General features: G+C 44.7%; 2 protein-coding genes and 1 long non-coding RNA gene across 4 annotated transcripts; 1 reads left to right on the top strand and 2 right to left on the bottom strand.

Moving 5' to 3' along the window:
• Positions 1-7,679: 7,679 nt before the first annotated feature.
• Positions 7,680-11,687, top strand: LOC133156093 (F-box only protein 40-like). Of its 2 annotated transcripts, XM_061281859.1 has the most exons (4): positions 7,680-7,909; positions 8,300-10,037; positions 10,925-11,096; positions 11,357-11,687. In XM_061281859.1, exons 2-3 carry the CDS (start codon positions 8,304-8,306, stop codon positions 11,090-11,092), a joined length of 1,902 nt encoding a protein of 633 aa, XP_061137843.1. In that variant the 5' UTR covers positions 7,680-7,909; positions 8,300-8,303; the 3' UTR covers positions 11,093-11,096; positions 11,357-11,687. The 2 variants fall into 2 exon arrangements, with proteins under 2 accessions (XP_061137843.1, XP_061137842.1); XM_061281858.1 differs by having other exon boundaries at positions 10,925-11,687.
• On the bottom strand, positions 7,908-9,347 carry LOC133156096 (uncharacterized). The gene is made up of 2 exons (XR_009714781.1): positions 9,078-9,347; positions 7,908-8,875 (listed from the first exon to the last, which is right to left on the bottom strand). It is a non-coding gene; the product is annotated as an uncharacterized LOC133156096 (long non-coding RNA).
• LOC133156095 (tetratricopeptide repeat protein 36-like) lies at positions 11,587-12,634 on the bottom strand. Its single transcript, XM_061281860.1, has 3 exons — positions 12,429-12,634; positions 12,100-12,288; positions 11,587-11,979 (listed from the first exon to the last, which is right to left on the bottom strand). The coding sequence occupies exons 1-3, from the start codon at positions 12,532-12,534 to the stop codon at positions 11,708-11,710; spliced, it is 567 nt and encodes a 188-aa protein (XP_061137844.1). The 5' UTR covers positions 12,535-12,634; the 3' UTR covers positions 11,587-11,707.
• Positions 12,635-18,749: the final 6,115 nt, after the last annotated feature.

The raw sequence follows: 18,749 nt of genomic DNA, 5'->3' as shown, positions 1-18,749 counted from the left end.
GACCCCTGAGTAAGCCGCTGTTATTCTTAGCAGAGGATAAAATAATACATAATCTGTCTCAAGGTGTTGCGCCACCATTTGTGTGCAAAAGTCCGTAAGGTTAGAACGCGGTGCTAAAGATGCTATTTGTTAGCCCATCTGTGGCATTTTGCATTACGCAAGTGCTATCAGGAGTCGTTTGAGCCCAGATGAGTTTCAAGAGCACGGAGAAGAGCACACGCTCGCTCCCAGCATGCATAATGACCGGGGGTGCCGCCGCCATCAATAACCAGAATGGTGGCCAGGATACGCATGTTACAGTCGCCGGCATGAATGATGAGGTCGCTAAGTCAGAGGGCAGCCTTTGGAGACAGTGATTTATTTATTGACAGTGTTTCTTCTTCGCTATGATTATGTTGCATACTAATTTGCTAGTTGTGATGAGGAAAATATCAGCTGTCACTTTCATTGACATTGAACACTTTAAAGCATTCCAAATCAATCGAATGTGATACTTTTTAAGGCTTCCAATTATTATTATTTTTCTTGAAAAGCCAGAATCTACGATATACTTGTATTGCCTTGATGATCCACAAGGGGGCAGTAATTCATTCATGCTGCAAGATGGTCTTGATGAAGGAAGAGACAATGCAACAACTCAGAACTCACATTAAAATTTAACCCGAGAATTCTTTTTTTTTTTTTTAAATGTTCCTCACTCAAAATGGCAAAGCTCAAAATTCAGTCCAGCATAGTTGAAGCGCCCGCACGCTCACAGCATGGGACTGCGAGTTTATTTCAAGTCACGTCAACGCCACCGGCTGAGCGATGCCAACGTCACTTTGTTAATTTCTCTCTCTCATTGCGCCCAAGCTTCCTTTTTTTTCTTCTTCTTCTTCTTCTCTCCACTCCCTCTAAAGCGAGCGGAGCGAAGCACCCGTCGCCTTGCTGTGATCTGAGCACGCTGACTTTGATATATATTTTTAGAGAGTTTAGTCGTCCACGGCGCCTTAAAGAACCGTCATGTTGATGGAGTGTCCCTGGACTCCAGGTGCTCGACTACACACACACTTTTAGGCGCATATGCTCCTAGGAGGATGAAAAGCGTTTTTTGTAATATCTTGATTGTACATATGGATTTCATGCATGAGCTAAAGTTAGACCCTGTAACTGACATGCACAGATGTTTAATTTATTGTCTTATCAGAGTTTTTTTCTTTTTTTTCAATATCGCATTTTTCTATGGTCTGTGGGATTTATTTATATATTCATGGGGGGGGCGTCTGGGGTTACACCTGACAGTGGAGAAACCCTGTCGCGATTTTTTGGTGTGGAAGCAAAAGGCAGGAGTAAGCTCCGGAAAGAAAATATTTTCAAACAAAACGGTAAACGCAGACGAATCAAAATGCTGAATTTTAAGTTTAACCATCATGACCTCCGTCATTTCACTGCATTAGGAATGCGTTGACATGAAGTGCTTGGTCAGTGACATTTGCGTGACATTAAAAGCGAGCGAAGAGCAGGAACGGCAGGTGAAACGCTCTCCGGTATGAAGGCAGCAGGTCGCGGCCTTCCGCTTTTCACGGTCTTGTTTTGGCTGGCCGAGATCGCAACAAGCAAGGTGCGACGAAATGCCAAAGCTACGAGCGTGACCTCACAAACGTGAAGGGGCCAGATGGGCTCCTTCCCGAGATTTCATAATCTGAGAGAAAAATATCCCAAATATGTTCTTGCGGCGATGGTTGCGCTAAAACAAAAGTCAAACAAGTTCCAAGGTGACGGATAAATGCGACGGTTTAACTGGAGGCTGTTTGTTGTTCTTTCCTCACACTTCTTCAAAGGAGGTGAGAAAGTCTCAGAAAAAGAAAAAAAGCAAAGAAAAAACAGCCAAGGTATTAGATCAGGCACTTCGCTTCCGATGTGTGATGAAGCGGCTCTTCCCGTAGCCTCGCTTGGCCTTCAACGCTACGCAGGTAATCAAGTCAGGATGAGGACTCCAGTGTTTTTTGTTTTTGTTTTTTGGGGCTCAATGGCGACAGTGTATATAAAAAGATCAAATGGCTGGTTTCTTCTTTTTTTATTTCAATCAAGAAATCATTTCGAAACTTAACCTATAACCCGTGTAACAACTGCAGAAAATATTGTAGCGATTGGAAGAAGAAATAAAGAACAGAAACTACAGTGGTTGCACAAGTGTGCACACCCTCTCCCTATCAGGCTCTTTCCATGCACATGCAACCAAAACTGCAACATCTGCGCGGAGAAGCCACTTGATCAGAATGATGGATGCCGCCGAGCCCTTGACGTCCACACCTGTGCCCCACTTATCGAATCCATGAATCAATTTAATGAGCACTGCACGGGGGTCGGGCCTTCAATAAGCCCCCCGGCGAGTTTTCGACTGTTTCGAGGCAATCGCCGCCTGACTAGTTTGGTCTTCCGACGTTCACGAGTTCAATCGTGGAGCACGCCGCTGCGGCTTGGGAAAGACAAGCAGACACCTCGCATTGGTAATCGATACTGCGGCAGTGAAGTGATGGCTGGTGCCGTCATGCGTCCCATTTGGAGCGGAACCGAGTTGGGCCGTTCTGTGATTTCCCACTGGAATTGGCCGCGCGTCCGCCTGCTCTCTGCGCTCTTGTCACGCTGTTCCTGCCCGCCACCGTCATCCGCTTCCTGGTGTCACGTTTGCTCTTTTGTTGCCTTAGGGTTGAACCAGTTCGACAGGCAGTGTACGGACCTCTTCTGATTGTTGGTATAAGATGAAAAAAAGCGACAGAGGTTCCCACGGGACGTTTCAAGTGATGCCGTGACTCGTCGCTGGTGCCCGCCGCTCCTTTGAAATTTCGAGAATACAGCTGAATGAAGTTAGAAAAAGCCTCATTCACTGCCAATGACGGATAAAAACGTCAAAGGTCTATCTTAAGATGAGATGGCAGTGAAGGAGTTAATAGATACATTTGTGCATATGAGAGCAGATTGTTGGAATGTGAATGTTGGGGGGAGGAGCTAAGTTTAATTAAGTGAACTTACGAGTCTTTGTATTTCATGACCTCCCATTACTTCCATGACGTGCCAAAACGCGCTTCGCTCCGCCCATTCGACCGCAATCGGGATTCCGTCGTCACCAGGTCATCGCGCAAAGGACGAGCGGCCGACGTGGAGACGTCCGTCGGAAGCAAAGACATTTTTCTTCATCCGCTGGCAACGCGAGGCCTAATGGAGTGTGAGAGTAACGGTCGCACCCGCCACCTCACCGCGCCCCGCCCCCTCCTCTCTATTTGGCACGTTGAGTCACAGCCCCTGAATGGGAGCTGCAGGCGAGAGGCCACGCTGTGTTCATCGGCGCTGATTCACGAGTAAACATGGCTGGCGGTAATTGGAGGCCGACGCAGCGGGAAGTTTTCGTACCTTTTGCGAGCACATTACTCAATGGTTTCCAAAATAAACGCCACACATTTGGCGTTGCCTAACGTGTCAATGTCGGGTGAGACTTCTAGCAGTTTCAAATATTAGCTTCAAGTCACCGGAGCACAAGTAACAGAATGATAGCAGAAAATATCTTTTGATTTAATTTGTCACGGTGATCTGCTCACTCATTTATTTTACGCCCATATATATATATATTTTTTTTTTAACTTCCGCTTGCACGCCGTTGCTTGGACTGGTTGCCTGAGCAACTTTCCCTCATATAAAAGTTCTTTGGGGTGGAACAAGAGCAAAGAGATAAATTGTGTCATTGCACTTTATCACTGGACTCGCTCACAACAAGTTGTTTTACTGCTTTCATGAATTTTATAAGAGCTGTCATTTATTACGGCGGCGGTATATCGGGCGTGAAATGGCGTGCCGCTGCCGTCGCCAACTTCCATGGCGGCTCCTTCTTATTAGCGCTGCAAATGAGTGAAGGGAAATATCTCATTTACAACTTTGGGCTCCATTCTGTCGGTGTACTCTCCATTAATGATGTAAAGTGACACAAGCGCACTTCCTGCCCCGAGGGGGAACCTACATGGGCCTCATTACAAGCTTCTTTTAATTAGTCTTTGTAATTAAAAGACGAATCAAGGGTGCCGAAGAAAAGCCGACAGCAAAACTGATATGCCAATAAACATTTCCGTGTTAATTGGTCAACGGTCTCGCTTGCGCCGAGGCTTGGATCGCAGAAGGATGGCGAGGAGACACGCGTGAGCCCATCTTGACAAATTGACGGGGGGTGTTTAATAAGGAAGTCGGCTGGCTGGAACCTGTGACCTATTTGGGGCGACCATATGTCACAAGACGGAGTCCAGAAGGCGCCCATGTCATATTCTGCTCAAAGCATTTCCTATTAAACGTAGCCAACAGCGTCGGAGTGATTCATGGTGGCGGGTTAAATAGACCGTAATGACCAATGATTTCCCGTTTTAATTAGTTGTAAAGACCTTTTGCACTCCTCTCAGATTGAGATTGAGAAGAGCCTTTCAAGTCAAGCTGTGGTTGTACAACTCCTAAATCCTAACTGCCATGAGCTTTCACAAAAAAATATCTCTCCAATTCAACATTTAAACATTGTGTTGAACAACAATACCTTACGATAGTCTGAATTTCATATGCAAATTAAAAGCAAAGCGTGCAGAGTCTCTGTTGCCAAAATACAGAGTGATCATTGACAATATGCATTTTCAAATTTCCGTTAATTCTCCTTTACTAATAAAGGCTTTATAGTGAGGATAGTTTGATATATACTATTTGGATTTGAAAATATGGAGAAAAATCTGTCGAGAAAAAAACTTTTCAGAAGTCTGAGCTGTGTGATAAAGTCCCTTTTTTTTTTCCCCAACCCTGCATCCTCCTTTTTGCCTCAGCTCTGTTGTCCCATCACTTTGGCCCCTTTATTAACACGTTTGCCGGCTTTAATAAAAATGGAAATTCCCAAACGGGGCCAATCTTTAAGAGGAATGGCAATAAGAGGAATTGGAGAAGATTTATAGGAGCTTCTGCAGACCGGAAAGGATGTGCTCGCTTCCCAAACTTTCAACTAGAGACGCTTTTATTAGTCCTGCCGTGACGCTGACACCTTATGACTGGCTTTGAATTTTAATAAAGGGGGATTCTTCTTTCTTTTTTTTTCCCCCCTTCTGCAATTCGCCGCCATCTAACGCCGCGCGGTCATATTTCAGGACATTAAATAACATGACACAGAGCCTCTGTGAGCGCTTAACCTGTGGCCTACAAAATGGACTTGTTGGAATGAGTCTCCTTTGGGGATGGCGCGTTCCGTGAGATGAGCGGGGAAATTAATTGCATTACAAGAGACGGATGTTAGCGCCGCACTATGGATGTTAGACACAAAATCTTATTGGATTACTTTTGCAATGGCGCATGACATCATGAGTATCTGTTTCACAGTTTAAATGTGCTTCAACAGGACAATAAATGAATGAATTAAATATTGGCAGGTTATATAATCAGACGGTGAATATATTTATATTATATGAATGTATACAACTATTAAACACAACACACATACACATGACTTACCAAATTTTCTTTCAGACTGGCACAGTCCGAACTAGCCCTTCTTGCATGAAATGATGAAGCCTGCTCAGATGAGAGGAGAAACATCTTCCAAGACAACCACAACAGTCCACTTGCAGTCCATCCAATGCCCTGAAAATGAAATGATCAACGTGAATATTGACAAGTATGCTAGCTTAATGCTAACAAACAACGCAGACGGGCTAATCAAATGAGCAACTTGCAGTAGTTAGATTTTTTTAATAGAGCAATTTGGCTCTGAATGTACATAGATTTTGGTCCAAGCTGGAATGTTCGGATTTGTGTTTTTTTTGTCGTTATTCCAAATTTACATTACCTCAAACTAAACCGTATACCGCCATCTAGTGGTCCACCGTGTAAATAAACCCAATACCATCAAGAGTTCTACCAAAATTGCGAAATAGAGGTATTACGAACTCGCAACTGAGGCATGGAGAGGGCTTTCTGTAATCATATAAAAAAAGCCAAGAACTTTTTAATTTTATTACCACAGTGCCATCTGCTGGATCCCGAAGCTCTACTCAGTTCGACATGCGTAAGCTAGATCTTTATCCGACTTCAAAGCCATGGCAAATTCAGAAACGACTTTAGTTTCCACTACTGCCTTTGAACCTTTAAACTGGATAATTCAATAGACGGACGCCTGCAGAACCGCCACGCAGTTCTACAGCAAGAAAGCCTGCCCATAAAAATCAAATATATGCTGATTGCGGCACCAACACGCAGGAGAGCCAGGCAAGCATCTGCCTCTGATAGCGTCTCCATTGTGGATGTGTCGGGCCCGGTGGAGACTTGCATGATGCACACTGTAGATTGTGGCTCTCCAGTGTATGCGTGTGTGTGTTTGAGGAGGAGGTCCATGCAAGGGAATAGATGATGGTGCAGTCGGTGCAAATCAATGCCATTAGTCAGCTTACAGGACCGGGACAATGAATCTTCATGCTGCCTCAAATCACAGCACATAAATGTGACCAACACAGTAGATGTATTACATATGCAGTGGTGCCTTGAGATACAAGTGCAAGATTTTTTAATTACAAGCTGAGCTTTTTTTTTTTTGCTTTGACTTGAGGAGAGAGGGGGAAATTAATTCAGTTCACAATAAGTAGCAATTTGGCTAATAGTTAAGAATTAATCAAAAATAAGGCTTCAGGTTATATAAAGCCAGTCCTAGTTGAATTTTACTCTAAAACTAAACCTGAAACAAAAGAGAATTAATGCGCGTTGTGTATTTACAACCAGGAAACAATGCTAACTCAAAATAGAAAACGCCGTTAGCATGCTAACACTTAGCATCAATAATCAGAATCAGATGTAATGGCGGGTATAAAACGCTAAACAACAAATATTTGGATATTGATATTTTCATTGATATGAATATTTAAATAAGCAAAAACCAAACGTAGACATATGATATAACAATACTCACTGTCTTATAGTCTTCATCCTTAATGAAAAAGGACAAATTAATTACGACATCTGAGTTGAGGTGACAGCGGTGCTATTCTTCTTCGTTTGTCTGCATGCCTGTATTATACTGCCTCCTGGTGGCCAACAGAAGAAGCCGCACAATGCAATGCAGCTATCAATGGTGATGCGCAACTGTTTAATGTGTTGCATTTTATTCAGTGATGTGGTTTCTCTTGCTTTTATAAAGTACAATATGCAGTATTGCTTTTCTATCAGCTATATAAAAAAAAGTGTTATGTTCAAAACATGGAAGATACAAACATAAAATATACCAAATCCAAAAAGAAATCATCAGAACACATACTTCTGAAACTTATCTGTTAGGGGGCATACAAATGATATAGTGATTAATTTTGAAATAAAAAGATCTGGGCGAAAAATGATTGCTGTAGTGTTTTGTACTTTCTTTTAACGGAGTGAGACTGTCACCTAGTAGAAAAAAACGTGAAAATCCCTTGTGGCTGCTGAAAACTCAACAAAACTGGTTTACTACCAAATATAGTTTTGTTTCTTGTTTTAAATGAAAACTGTTCCTATGGGAAAAAAAAGATCCTTCTCATCTTGTCAAAACAAAAGTCCCTTTATTGCTGTAAGAAAACAGCCAAGGAACTGTTTTGAATGATTCGATATCCAAATACATATTGTTTTATTTTAAGAGTGACATCACCAAAATTCCACAGCGGTGACAGTTTCCAGCACGAGCGTGTCGCAGTAGTGTTTAGTGACTGGTGGGCTTATCGCACACAAATGAGAGCCACTGGCGGCTGTAACTTGACCTTAGCCCTTCTGTAAAGTTGTGACAATGGCGCCCCGTCCAGACCCTCCTATCGCCATCGCGGTCCACTCTCGTCTATTTATAAAAGCGCACACAGTGCAAGAGGTCAGTCGACGTGAGGTGACATCAACTCAAGAACACAAGGTGAGAAATATTTATTGCATTCGCTGCACTGGCTGTTAATGTTTTTGATGGCGGAAAAGATTTGACATGTTCTTTTGATTCATTTTGAAGATGCGCTTTTTAGCATTGGCTCAAAAGAACGGGATAGCGTAGCTGAGCTAACATTGAGACGTGTCAGATGAACTAACAAATGAAACAAGTGTGGCTCCATTTGGCACATTAGCCTCGGAGGTTGAAAAACATAGCAAGGCTATTTGGACAAAACTAAGGAATAGACGCATCGGTTTCTAATTGTAAGAAGTTGTGAGGAAACAAAATCCTCACGTCAAGAACAAAAAGTCTGAAGTAGACTCATGAAATATTTGTGCTGTTGATTCTCGCCACTGAATGTGAGCCAATGTCGATGTTCAGGAGGATGCCAGCGGTCCGCCACGAGCACTGCGAGCACTGCTACGCCATCCGCTGCCCGGCGCCGTCGTGGCTCTCCCTGGGCTGCGCGGTGGTCCGCTGCCCCAACGACTGCGGCTCCTCCCTTCACGCCTGCAAAGAGGACGAGCATCGCCTTCTGTGCCCCAACGAGACGGTTCCTTGCCTCAACGCCGGCTACGGCTGCCCGTTGAGCATGCCGCGGCATCGGCGGGCCCGCCACCTGGAGGCGTGTCCCGCCAGCGTGGTCGGCTGCTCTCAGGAGTGGAACCGCTGGCCCGTTCCGGACAATGACTTGACGTTCTACAGGAACGTGTCCCGAGAAAGCCAACGGCAGCTCGATGTCGCCTTGGCGCTGAGGGATCAAGAGCTGCTGTTCAAGTCCATCAAGATGAAGAGGGTTTTCCCGGAGTTGACGGATCCCGAAGATATCGACGTTGGGGTCACGAGGGAGGATTTATGTTCGGCTTCTGCTGGAGATACACCGAATGTCTGCGCAAAGATGATGGAAGAGGAACCGAGTGATGAGCTGGACAGGGAAAGTCTTCAGAAGTACAGCTCCTGGGAGAGAATATTCAAGAAGGAGATGAACGGTGAGCAGACCAGCAAAAATGCAGCGAAAACGGAGGAGAGCGGGAAGAAAACGGAGGCAGTGAGAGAAAGTTCCTCATGCGAGAACAGAACATCTGGCCTGGCACCTTGGCAAGACGGCGTCTTGGAGAAGTTAGGCAAGGAGGCCAACATCGGCGAGTACAACATGTACCTGGTGCACAACGGAGCCATGCTCATCAACTTCGGACAGCTGGCCGCCTGCACCCCTAGGGAGAAGGACTTTGTTTACGGGAGCCTGGAACCCATCGAAGTCAAGTCCGTCCGCTCCTTCAACGTTCCTAGCAGCTACCGAGCCAAGCGCTGGCACCTGAAGGACCCCAACCGCAAAATAGAGGTGGCGCACCGGAGCGCCGACACGGCCGATCTGGACGTCTCGTTCGAGGAGCTCCCAAAGTGCGAGGAGGTAAGCGTCACGTTGCTGTGCTGTCTGGAGAAAGAATTCAAAGGGCATCAGATCTCGGAGAGCACCGGTTTGGACGGTCTCTACGTCAACGTCGGGACGCAAACGTACAACTTGGACGGCGCGCCGTTCCAGGCCGAGGCGTCGCTCGCAGACGCGGTCGCCGGTAAAGCAGCGTGTCTCCACGTCCGTACGCAAACCGAGTCTGTGACTAGACGACACAACAGGACCAGCTCGGTCTTCAGCTACACGTGCGGCCTCTTCTTCCGCCGCGACGAGTACCCCTCGCATTTCCGCAACGTGCACTCCGAAATCCAGGCCGGCCTCGGCGGCTGGTTCCTGCAACGTTGCCCCCTGGCTTACCTCGGCTGCACTTTTGCCCAAACGAGGTTTCGCCCGGACGGCCAACCGGCTGAGGTCAAATACCACCGCGGCGTGGATAAGTTGGTCATCCGGCCAGACGTCCCGCGGGAGCTGCTCGAGGGTACCAAAGCGTCAAATCCCCCAGATCGCTTGAGCCACTTGCCTGCGGAGATCCTCCGGCACGTCGCCAGATACTTGGACTCCTTCGCCTTGTCGCAGTTGTCACAGGTGTCGCGTCCGATGAGAGAGGTGTGCGGCACTTTATTGCAGAGCCGAGGGATGGTCTCCCTCAAGTGGGAGAAGAAGACGTATTCCCACGGGGGGAGCTCCTGGAAGAGCCGAAAGAAAGTAAGTATCCATCCATCGTTTTTCTGGAGTTCTTGTCTCACCACTAGAGGGCAGACATCCATTGCATTTTAACACTGCAACGGGAGTAGGGCCAATATTTGGTATGATATGCAGGACGAAAATCATATCAAAATTTGGAGTGAGTTTATTGTGAAAAAAAATGCAGTTCTTTAATTAACTGAATAATATTGCATGGTGGAAGGAAACCGAACTCACGATTGGAACTGATGAGAATTGATGACTCCCCTGCATCAAAATGTCCGTCTTTGGATTTAATTTGGGACGAAATGTGTTTTTGCCTAAATGTCCCTATGGTTTCCCTCGTTAGTTGGCAGTGGAAAATGTCAGCCATATTTAACAGCTGCCGCATTGTAAACAGCAGCCAGCCAGACCCTCGGCAAGGCCCGGTACGCCTCAGTAACAATACAAACTATGCTGGCAACATTTCATCACTTCACAATTATAGACCTCACTAGGTCATGTTTAAGATATGCGCCAACTCACGTGACATACACCTGATAGACAAAAATATTGGGACAATTTCTCTCTTGACCAACCAGGGGACTGACTGTATGAAAAAGTTGTGGCACACTTTGAAATTGTTCTGCTGTGACTTTAATAAGAAGTTGGACCGGGTCCACTTTATGAGGTGCAAAGGCATATTGCGGGGATCACGAGTGCGTGCATTCGCTGATGCTCTTGGAACGATGATAACGCGACGTGACCGACAGCTGAGCATGTGCACCCGAATCAAGGTCGTAAATTGTTGCGCGTTGTTGAGGGAAAAAAAAAAACCTGATACCTGTACTGAATATAGTAAAACTCGTGTGTACCTCCGCTTACAAGCCATCAAATCCTTCATCCCTGTCATGTGATGTGCTCTGCAGGTTTGGGAATTCAGCTCGCTGTTTTGCCCCGTGGAGCGATGGCACTTGAGCGACTCGCCCTCCGTGGCGGTGCACCTCCGAACGTGCCCCTACTACCAGACGGAGCGGCGCACGGAGCCCGTGGCTTTAAGTGGCCTGCTGGAAGTCTGCACGGAGGAAGATCATTAGTGAAGTAATTCTTCGCTACACTTTCATTTACCAGTTTTTTTTAAGCCGCATTATTTAGTCTTTGTGAGATGTCCTTTCGCCAGTGCATGGTTGTTACTTTTTAATTAAGTTTTAAAAGATTGATTGAGCAAGTGTACCTAATGAAATGTCCGGTTAGTCACTGCTACACTACACACAAATGCCTGTAATTGTTGATTACACTGCCATCTAACGGTGAAAAACGAAAGTGCAATTTGAACAAATCTCTGTTTTTGTTCAAATAAGGTTCAAGGATGAGAGGAAAATCCTGGCAATTCAAATACAGACCAAGTGTCAGTGCGGTGAGAACAACACAAATCTCAGTGCAGCTCAGCTTACCTTTTGGCCTATCAGACAGAGCGGCTGTTGCTTGAAAGTGGCTCTGGATCTTCGCCCAGCCTAGTTTCCCAGTCCTGGGCTGTATAATACAAGTCAGCTGGATAGTGATGTCACAATTTGACAAAATGAAGAACACATTCTCTGGAATCGGCAGCTCACGTAACGTTTACTCGGTTGTTGGATTTCACACTTGGAACTTGTATCCAAACAATTAAAAAGTACATATTTGATATCAAAAGTTTCATTTCTTGATTGCGTCTAAAGTGACGGCTCGCACCCATCGGGGTTGCGTAGCTTGCCGATGACCTGGCGTAGCATCTTGTTGCAAAGCGCCGCGTACGGATTCAGCAGCACCGTCTGCTGGCGGGCAAACTCGCTGCCGAGCTCCGCCGCCTCCCGGAAGTCCTGGAGCGCTTTGTCGTCCTGTCCCCCCAGTCTGTGCAGGAGGCCCCGCTGCACCAGCGCCTGGCAGGCCGTCCGCCCACGGCACCCGCTCAGCGAAACAGCTCGGTCCAAGTCCGCCAGAGCACCTGAGGACACGCAAGATCATATTTGTGAACTAAAAAAGACATATTTTGTATTGATACTGAGTACCCGAGTATATTTTGTATCCTGTGTGAAAATGACAAATATTGTATTATTATTTGTACCTGCCGTGTCGCCCTGCAGTCGCAGGGTCTGCGCCCGGTTGTTGTAGGCCGACGCCCGCCGGGGTAGAACGCGTATGGCCCGTCCGAACAGCTCAAGGGCTCCTTGCAAATCCCCCGCCTCGGCCGCAGAGACCCCGCGACTCTCCAAGTCCTTTACTTGCCTCAGTGAGTCTGCGTCAAAGGGGCCGTCTGGCAGGAGGGGAAGATAAATTGCTTGCAAAATGGACCCGAAAGATTTTGGCAGGTTTATAAAAACATAACAACAAAATTAAATATAGAATAATTAACAATAAAGGAAGGAAGGAACGTGTTGGTCCATCAAGGCTCACCGTCATCTGTTAGGTCCTGCTCCTGGTCCAGGCCGGGGACGTCCTCAAATGGGGTGTTGGGGCTGAAGATGGCCTGCAGCACCGCTCGGTCGTGCTCCGATGCCATCGTGAGCAAAAGGGTGGAGAGAAATAAACAAAGGAAAGAACAGTTATGTTTGCAGCAGGAGTAGAAAGGGATGATTTGGGCCTGGTGAAGAAAAAGTGGATTGGCCAATCGGGTGAGGGGGCGGTAGAGAGGAGGTGGACTTTGAGCACATCTGTGTGTGGTTAGCTGCAATGACGCTGCAAAGGCTTATGTTGTTGTTGTTTTTTAAATTTATTTTAATTAAATGTCAGATTGACTCTTAAAGCTGTTATTTTTCAATTTCATTCAATTTTATTTGTAATATTTTTTGTTTATTTTCAGTTTTATTTGAGTTTATTTTATTTTAGTTAATCAGGACAATAAACCTTAAACCTGGAGGATTTATATTTTTTTTATAAAAGTAAAATTAAATAAAACACTCGAAGTTTCATCGTCTACCACTAGAGGGCAATATTTCTTTTCTTATTTCAGCCGTATGGGGCTCTGCTTGTATTCCAGTGTGCACAGTACAATTTTTGAAGCATGTTGCTTTTACGGACTGTGTTTTCAGACAGTTCATAAACACCTTGAAAATTAACACCAAGTAGGACTGGAAAAAAAAAAAGTTCCCCAAGTACTACCAGATTAACAAATTAGGGTTTCAAACCTTGGTTGGCGTTTTAAGAAGAGTTTAGTCAGGCGCCATCGGTTGACCTCTCGAGTATTTTCTCTCCTTCAAAAGCGTGCATTTGTCCAGTCATGTCCGCAATTGCCTATAAATAGCCAATGCTCCATTTGAAAGGGAGTCAAATAAGAAAGTCAGCAGATGATTCATACGAGAGCATGTCGGGCAGTGCATGCAGCTGTGTCATCACACTTTTATTTGTCAGCCGTGTTCCAGTTCGGAGGCCCGAGGACGAGAATCCCGCTGAGCTTCCAAGGACTGGCTGACACGCCAGATGGAATTCACACTGCATTTTTTTTTTTCCAGTAGGGAGCAGACGTTTTAAAAACGTGTCACTTCATAAGCAGCTTAAGTCCATTTTGGCATCGGTTCACTTTGAAGTCTGGGGATCGTTACCTCCGCCAAGGCCGCCGCAACAGATTACTGTTCAATTTAAGGAGTAGCACATGTGCTCAAACGGTGTTTCATGACGTTTTTAACAAAGCCAAGGCACACATTTTACGAGGGAAATCCGTATGGGAAAGCACCAAATATTACTAAAAAGCAGACAGTATGTAATCCTCGGATTCACCTGTCCCCAATGAAATTTAGAAAAAAAAGGCAGCAAATTTTAACTAGCAACAAACAAGCTCTCTTTTTCCCCGTGACGAGTTATGGGGAAAGGGGCGGGGTTCCCGTTGATGTCATTTTGAGTGAACTGCACTAAACGAGTTAATCTAAAACTGTTGTTTTTGGCGCCGCCTTGTGGCAGCTAGGTGCCAAGGAACTGTGTTGCAGTCAAAGGGATGAGCTTCATTTAGTCAGTGTAACAAAATGGTTGCCCCCCGCCGCTCTCCATCCGCCCCGAGTCAAGTGTTGTCATGGCAGGATGTATTCGAGAAACTGCTCTCGGGTTTAGCGAGTGAGCGTGTGCGTTCAAGCAGGTCTTTGAATGTCCTCCATTTGAAAGGGAAATGAGCTCACGGGGGAAATCCATGGAGACGCTTTCACCTGCTTTTCGCCTCAAAATCGAGTCGCGGCCCGGAAGCTTATTTAACACTTGATGTCACGCGGCTACAAGCTTTACGCATTTGAAAAAAGAGAAAGGTATCGTGACGAAAAAGAATATGACGGCCTCACGTTCGGATGGTCACTTTCTTCTTCTATGTGCAGTGACGTAAAGCCGCCGACAGGGGGAGCTATCACACTGAGCCTTTTGAGCAAGATCTTCCGGATGAGGCGTTCGTGTACACACGCACTCACAAACAGCCGCACACGCACATTCGCGCTTGAATAAAACATGGCTCTTCTGTATGCTTTCAGCAAGACAACAACATCAAGACGCGTCTGGATGAGAGGAGCCATTTTGTATTAGTCTGAATTTACACTGCATACATACATCCTATGTCTTTTTCCCGTGTACTGTACATTTCAAGTGACACAGCTCATATGGCTGAGTTGACAATGATGGAACACACGAAATAGCCTGAAATAAGAAAATCAAATTGCTATTACAAATAGTGACAGTTTGGAAGGAAACAATACAAATATAAAGTTGCAACATGACATGGGGTGTAGTTGGCCTTGGCTTGTTTTTTTCTACTCTTTTTCCAAATTTCCTGACATTAAAAGCAACATATAATTCAAACGATCTTTTGAAGAATCATTCCTTTCTGTGCGCATCTAATCCCTGTAATTCTCACGAGCCATAAATAGTCGCTACCGTTTAACCAACAAGGTATTAATAGAATGATGCTTATTAATGCTGCTCTTACATCTCTCACAGGACTCGGCCCTCCCCCACAGATCCTCACATATTGTTTGTGAAGCTTCAGAGTCATCTGAAGGCTAAGGCGCTGACCTCAGTGCTGCTCGAATTCATCACCGAGAGCCACGCGACGACCCACAAATGGACGCGGCAGCAGACGCTTAGAAAATGGTGCCAGAGAGAGGGAGGGAACCAGAAAGCAGTTTTATGATGTTCAGATATAGGCACCTGAAGGCAAAGATGCCGCATCCCTTTACTGTGTGCTGCTTTCTGCATTCGTTCAACCTTGTGCCAAAAACACAAACAGAAGCGGGTCCTTGATTTACAGCAGTGTCGACATAATCTGTTTCAAGGTTATGACTGCTGGGCGATGAATCGTCAAGGGAACAAGATGGCATGCTCACTTACCCCAGTTTTGATTTAATTTTGATCATTTTATATTTATCGCTTAGGCAGTTTTTTGTATACAAATATTTACTGTTGTTGAGGCTCCACGGGGCTCTATACTAAGTCCTCATATTTTAGCACTATATTCTTCCAAAGTGTTACCGTATTTTCCGCACTATAAGGCGCACCTAAAAACCTCCAATTTTCTCAAAAGCCGCTTTATAATCCGGTACGCCTTATATACGGACCAATATTGAGCCAATACGGCAGGTGTGTCCAAATATATGGACAAAGTTTTAAAATGGGCCATTCATTGAAGATGCGCCTTATAATCCGGTGCGCCTTATAGTGCGGAAAATACGGTATATGCACTCGCTGGTACAGTAGAAAATTGATGGCGTACCACAGGGCTCGCTACTCAGTCCACAGACGCTTTGCGGTTTTATACACTACATGAATGTCATAAAACCGCGTCAGCTGAGAATAACTGCAAAATGAGTTGATTCTTATCGAAGCAACGAGTTGTGTACCGTGTTTTCCGACATTGGACCATTTCTGAGGCTGGAAAAGAACAGGTGCAGCTTTCATTATTTGACCTCGGTTATATACCCTTGAAATTTGATAGCTTTGGTGCTCGCCGGCTGGAACAAAATCTGATTTGTTCGTGTAGATTCTTAGCCATTTGGGGTCACGGTCAATCGCTAACTGGAAAGTCAGTCCTGTAAAGTTTCACTGTTTTAATGTGCTCCATTGTTGCTTACTTTATGTTTTAACTTTGTACTTTATGTTTTGTTTGACCACTTTGCCCGAGGACTTTCAGTGCTTCTCTGGACTGGCCAACAAAGCATGAAAGGGTAAGTGTTATAAAAAATAAAAAAATGTTGAATCACCAATACGAGGCTAAATTGTGGTAATTTGATTCAAAAGCGTTTGGAATGACATCTTGATTATCGCCCTTGACAAGTCACGGTACGGTTCCGCTCGTCCGGTCGGAGAGGATTTAGGAGAGCCAACCATCTGTCTCGCTCTTGGCTCATCTCAGTGCGAAAAAAGACAATTTGCAGTGTACGCACAAAAAAAACCACACAGAAATCACTGAAGCGTGGTCGTCACTTTTTATGTGAACACTTTCTCATCTCCAGTACTTTTGTGTTTGCGTGAAAAAAAAAAAACATTTATTTTTGCAAACAAATCGTATAATCGTGTTGAACAAAAGTCAATTTCTTATCATTTAGGCTTTTGAAAGATGACTTGGAACTTGAAGATGAAGACCTTTTTTTTCCCCCCAGTGTCGCCGTTGACAAAGGCACTGCAGCAATTTTTTGCAGCATGCTGACCATAATCGCCTTTGTCGGATCTTGCCACCATATATCACCAAATGTCACTTTGCGGGGCCAATCATAGAACCATATAAACATTTTGAGAAATGGGCTATTGAATCTTCATCCAATTATCGCACAAATATGTGAAAGTGATAGCTGGAATAACGTATGAGATGGTGCGCTGGTTGGCCCGGCGGCGCGGGCAGGTGAGCGGGCGAATAAATGGATGTCACTTTAATAAATGTATCAGACTGGCAAATCAATTATAATTGATCCCCATTTATGAAACTTGGCAGGGACATTCATTAAGCCTCTGAGGGTTTGCCAAGATTGATTAAATGGCCCTAGTGGCTGCGTTGGCTTGTGTCCGTGTCAAAACAACAACGGCGACACTTTATAAAACGGCTGATGGAGCGCGGTACGTTGCATTTATGTTCTCCGTCAATTTTGACATTCTATAAAAGAAATTTAAAAAAAATGTTAAAGAGGATGTCTGTTGATAATTTAGGAATTGAATTCAGGAATTTGTCATTATTTGTTCTATTTACAATTTGTAAATATCAGCAATACAAACTGTGTAAATGTCAATCACGGTGTCCCACAGGGGTCCGTGTTTGAACCACTACTCATCCGTCTTAACGAGTTTCTCTTCTGCCGTCTTATTAGAAGAACTCTTGTGAACTCGCACTGTTATGTAGATAACTCCCACGATCAAAACTCCCACCGCATCTCGGATGACCTGCGATTTCTTTCCATTGAATTCCGGTAAAACTGGAATTATAGACCTCGACTACCTGATGCCTGTAATGACATAGCTGCTCTAGACGACTTTGGGCTCGCCTCCAGCAGCGCCTAAAGGAACCTTGATCAAATTTATCGTTCCACTCCCACCTCAAAGTTTCAAGGACAGCACTTTTCACTTCTCACCGATGCTGGAGAAGTAGCCCAAGCTTTTGTGACCTCTAGACTGAATTACTGTAATTCTCTCAGTAGTAAGACTTTCCGGCGGGTCCAAAATACGAAGGAAATCCACAGACTGGCTTTATAACCTCAGTACCGTTACAAAATAACAGTAATGGTATGAAAAAGTTTAATTTAAAGTCCTTTCTCTCAGTTATAAAGTGCGGTCATTTGCTAAAAGTGCTGTAATGGCTTTAGATTTACGTTTGATTGCTTTTGGCCACGGATAACGCGCAGTCATTTTGCTAGCCACAATTCTTTGGCGATAATCAGATTCGCTAACACAATGGCGTTCCATTGCCAGGGGGCACCGTGGGAATCTTTCATCAACATCTTGATGCCATCACAAGTCAGATGTCACATTTACATTTGGCCAAACGCCGGCAAACCTAATTAAAGATCTAAATCTATTTGGATGTAGAATTCCAATCAATTCTTTTTAGACATTTCACAAGCGTCATCACTTGCAAAGTTTACTACTTTTTTTTTTTTTTTAAAGGGCTTTCCACTTCATTACCCCACCGCCCAGAGCGGAAACAAAACGAGGGAAGCAGAAAAGTACACCTGCTTCATTTCCCAGCTATTTATTGCTCATAAACAAAATGTCCTTTAGTATAAAATATTTGTCTTCAAATGTTATTGTCTCTTTGTGTGCTGCGGAGGAAAATGCAATTTATCTTATTGAACAAACAAAAAACACGTCGCACTACCAAAACAACTCAACCTGAAATGTCAGACTCGCTTTGAGTTTTTTTGGCTTGATTTTAGGAAATTTTTATTTCGGTCGTATAAAAGAAAGCTTCATTAACGAATTGGAGAGAGTCATCTTTATGCACTCAGAGATAATTTAATGTTAAACGCCCTTCCGAGTGTTATTGACTTTATGTTTTGGATTTCTTGTCTGAGAATTTAAACTCAGCCTTCCAACATAACTTTTGACATTTATTAAACGAGATGGTGTCTTAGTTGTGCCTTGTCACGGCGTTGTGCCAAAGCAAGTGTCGGGCCGATTTGATGAATGTGTAGATGAACAGTTGGAGCAGAAAATTGAAGCTTGTACTACCTGAATGCCGTTTGGGAGGGGGAGGGGGAGTAACATGACAGCACAAATGTCAGTCTTGAGGATGAAGCCACGATCACTTGTGCACTTATGGCT

This window comes from Syngnathus typhle, linkage group LG6 (assembly GCF_033458585.1).
Source record: "Syngnathus typhle isolate RoL2023-S1 ecotype Sweden linkage group LG6, RoL_Styp_1.0, whole genome shotgun sequence".
Taxonomy (NCBI): domain Eukaryota; kingdom Metazoa; phylum Chordata; class Actinopteri; order Syngnathiformes; family Syngnathidae; genus Syngnathus; species Syngnathus typhle.
This window is presented reverse-complemented; position numbering and strand designations above follow the sequence as displayed.

What these genes read in the sequence shown, in the direction of transcription:
- LOC133156095 (XM_061281860.1), bottom strand. Translation starts at nt 12,534, where the DNA reads ATGGCATCGGAGCACGACCGAGCGGTGCTGCAGGCCATCTTCAGCCCC. An exon ending in GCAGGACCTAACAGATGACG is followed by an intron (nt 12,289 to 12,428) that starts GTGAGCCTTGAT and finishes CCCTCCTGCCAG; the next exon opens with ACGGCCCCTTTGACGCAGAC. An exon ending in ACTGCAGGGCGACACGGCAG is followed by an intron (nt 11,980 to 12,099) that starts GTACAAATAATA and finishes GCGTGTCCTCAG; the next exon opens with GTGCTCTGGCGGACTTGGAC.
- LOC133156093 (XM_061281859.1), top strand. Translation starts at nt 8,304, where the DNA reads ATGCCAGCGGTCCGCCACGAGCACTGCGAGCACTGCTACGCCATCCGC. An exon ending in CCTGGAAGAGCCGAAAGAAA is followed by an intron (nt 10,038 to 10,924) that starts GTAAGTATCCAT and finishes TGTGCTCTGCAG; the next exon opens with GTTTGGGAATTCAGCTCGCT.